The sequence below is a fragment of the Sinocyclocheilus rhinocerous genome, unplaced genomic scaffold, assembly GCF_001515625.1.
Source record: "Sinocyclocheilus rhinocerous isolate Xijiao unplaced genomic scaffold, SAMN03320098_v1.1 scaffold29370, whole genome shotgun sequence".
Classification (NCBI taxonomy): Eukaryota; Metazoa; Chordata; class Actinopteri; order Cypriniformes; family Cyprinidae; genus Sinocyclocheilus; species Sinocyclocheilus rhinocerous.
In genome coordinates this window covers 1,930-4,779 of record NW_015629805.1, presented here as the reverse complement: position 1 = coordinate 4,779, position 2,850 = coordinate 1,930, and the positions used below count along the sequence as shown (strand labels likewise).

Genomic DNA, 2,850 nt, shown 5'->3' with positions numbered 1-2,850 from the left:
ATATTGACTAATGATCTATTACACAATAACAATGAAAGTTATTATAAAGTGTTACCCATCTGGCAATGTAACATGTCTAAAATTCAGGGGCGTGGCTACAGGTGGACTGGCTTTATATCACTGTAAAAGATCCTTCTGTGTGTCCATTTCTCCTCAGTCCCTCTGTCTCTCCACGCTTTATTTAAAACAGCTTTTTCCAGGGAAAGTTGAATATCCAAAGCAATACACTGACAGACATTTAAATCTTTATTTGGAATGTATGTCACAAAACATACAAAAATTTGATTTTTTTTCCCCCGCTGCTTTATAATTGTAAAAGTTTCTCAAACATGTTTAATTTTTATTGGCATAATTTTAAGTACAAAATAATAAACATTTCAGTTGATAACAAAATCAAATACATTTTGCATGAAAGTAGCAAAAGTGTCATTTTAATTATTAAGTAACTCGATATAAAGTTTGTGATTTCTTTAGATTACTTATGATGAACTGCAAATGTAATATATAAACAAAAAGTCTTCTAGATATAAGCATGATTAGTGCTACATAGCAAGCTAATCCAATTTCAACAAAGGTTAAACCAGATCTTTGCATTTATCAATCTTCAACAGCAGCAATGCTGTCCATCATCTAAAACAACACACAGATGCACTGTTTCTCTGTCTTCAGAATCCTGGAGGAACTGTCTTTATTGATTGGGTCCACTGCATTAAATATTTGATGTTTTTGGCCATATCTGGCGTGTCAGTTGTAGTTGCTTTAATAAGGAAGAAGAGTCCAGTAGCGACTCCCAGCAGCCCCAGAGTTAATCCCACTCCACAGAAGACCGCCGGACCCACGCTGGGCAGGACAGCAGCCGCCTCCGGGACGCCTGGGGATTAGGGTAAGGTGTGTGAACATTAGAACAGCTTTTCATTGTCGAAATCCACTCAGCTCTTGGTATTTCATTTGTCACAGAATGATTACTGTTGTTTTTACACATACATCGTTCATGCAAAAAACAACTGGTGATAACAAAATTGATTGTATTTTGATTTAATTAGTAAACGGCTCTTACTCCATATTTTGGTCTGCGGTTGGCCCTGGAGGGCTCGGTGGTTCACTGTGCAGCTGTAAATGTCTCTCTCTTCAGGAGTGATCTTCAGAGAGGAGAACACATGGAAGGTACCATCGCTCCTCGGTCGGTACTGACTCAGACTCACGCCTTCCGTCACAACGACATTGTTCTTAGTCCATGAGACATTGACAGGTGGAGGAAAGAAGCCTGTCACGTGACAGATGAGCGTGTTTTCAACAGCCAGCTGCACATCGTTCCTTGGATAGATGGACGTCTCAGGGGGTTCTGTGAACACACATAACTGTGTTGAACTCTGCAGTCAGTAGTACATCTGACCTCAACAAATAAAATCTGTACATAGGAAAACTAATATCATACATATTAAATACAATTGCAAGCCAAAACTCGTACTTAACCAATATATTGATAACACTGAATGCATAACATGTAGCAGTTACCAAACAGATTGATGTAAATGCTAAGAAATTTATTACTGTAAAACTTTAAAAAAGCTTAACAGTGCAAATTCATGCCATACCCATTTCCTCTGGTGGACTCTTGTAAGCTTTAATGAGTACAGCCAGGTTTTGTTTGCATACTTCTTGGTCTGCCAGGCTCACTTCATAAAATCCTGGAAAGCTCATAGGATCTGCAAAATCAGGCAATGTAACTACTCCTGTCTTCTGATTAAAGTCAGCATGCCACGCCTCCTCTCCGTCAGATCCAGTCATAGACTCTTTCTCTGTTTCAGAACATCCAGTAATTGAGAAATCTTTGTGTTCTGCTGAAATGAAAGAAACATCAAAAGATAAATTAGAAATACCCAGAGTCCCAGAGAAATAAGCTGCATATCAGACATAACTAATGTGTTTTGGGAACTAACACAAAACCTTTTTTGTCAATTATTTAAAGCACCAGTAGTTTTTAAATGTGAAGGTGTTCTATACAGCTGTTATTAAAAGCCACTATGTTAAATGAACACTTAAAATCAACCATTGGTATCAACTATTCATCAGCTGTTTGACTGAACAAACTTAATATGGTGATCAAAGTAAATCTACAACAGTGTGGACAGTCAACAATGCTGTCAGTACAATATGTGTAATATGTGTAACAGTGTAATATGAAGTATATATGCAGTTGTACTGCTTAATATTTTTTTATATTTTTTTAATATTTTTGTGGAACCAGTGGTATTTTTTTACACTACCATTCAAAAGTTTGGGGTCAGTATGTTTTTTGTTTTATTCTTTTATTTTTTATTAATACTTTTTTATTCAGCAAGAATGTGTTGGATTAATAAAAAGTGATAGAAATCTTTTCTAACAATGTAAGTCTTTTCTATTTTGAGTAAATGCTTTTTAACTTTTTATCCATCAAAAATCCTGAAAAAAGTATCACTGGTTCCATGAAAACATATCGTTTCTAACGTTGATAATAAATCAGCATATTAGAATGATTTCTGAAGGATCATATGGCACTGAAGACTGGAGTAATGATGCTGAAAATTCAGCTTTGATCACAGAAATAAATTGCATTTTAAAATATATTACAATCGATTTTTTTATAAAATAAATGCAGCCTTTATAAGCATAAGAAACTTCTTTATAAAAACATTAAAAATCTTACTGATGCCAAACTTTTATACACTAATTCCTCAAGTAAGCGATATACACTAGTGTACGTCATGAAATCATACATCCTTGTACAGGCTTTTCCTATTAAAAATCAGTGTAAATATTTGAATATGCAAAGTGTGAACTTACGTTGAGCCTCAGCTGAGAGAAAAACAG

General features: G+C 35.2%; 1 protein-coding gene across 1 annotated transcript; it reads right to left on the bottom strand.

Moving 5' to 3' along the window:
* Positions 1-410: 410 nt before the first annotated feature.
* LOC107739432 (H-2 class II histocompatibility antigen, A-U alpha chain-like) lies at positions 411-2,845 on the bottom strand (the record flags this gene model as incomplete). Its single annotated transcript, XM_016551536.1, has 4 exons — positions 411-871; positions 1,058-1,342; positions 1,596-1,841; positions 2,824-2,845. Coding segments are annotated over 4 exons (759 nt in total), but the record flags the coding sequence as incomplete, so codon positions are not given.
* Between the last annotated feature and the right edge of the window lie 5 nt (positions 2,846-2,850).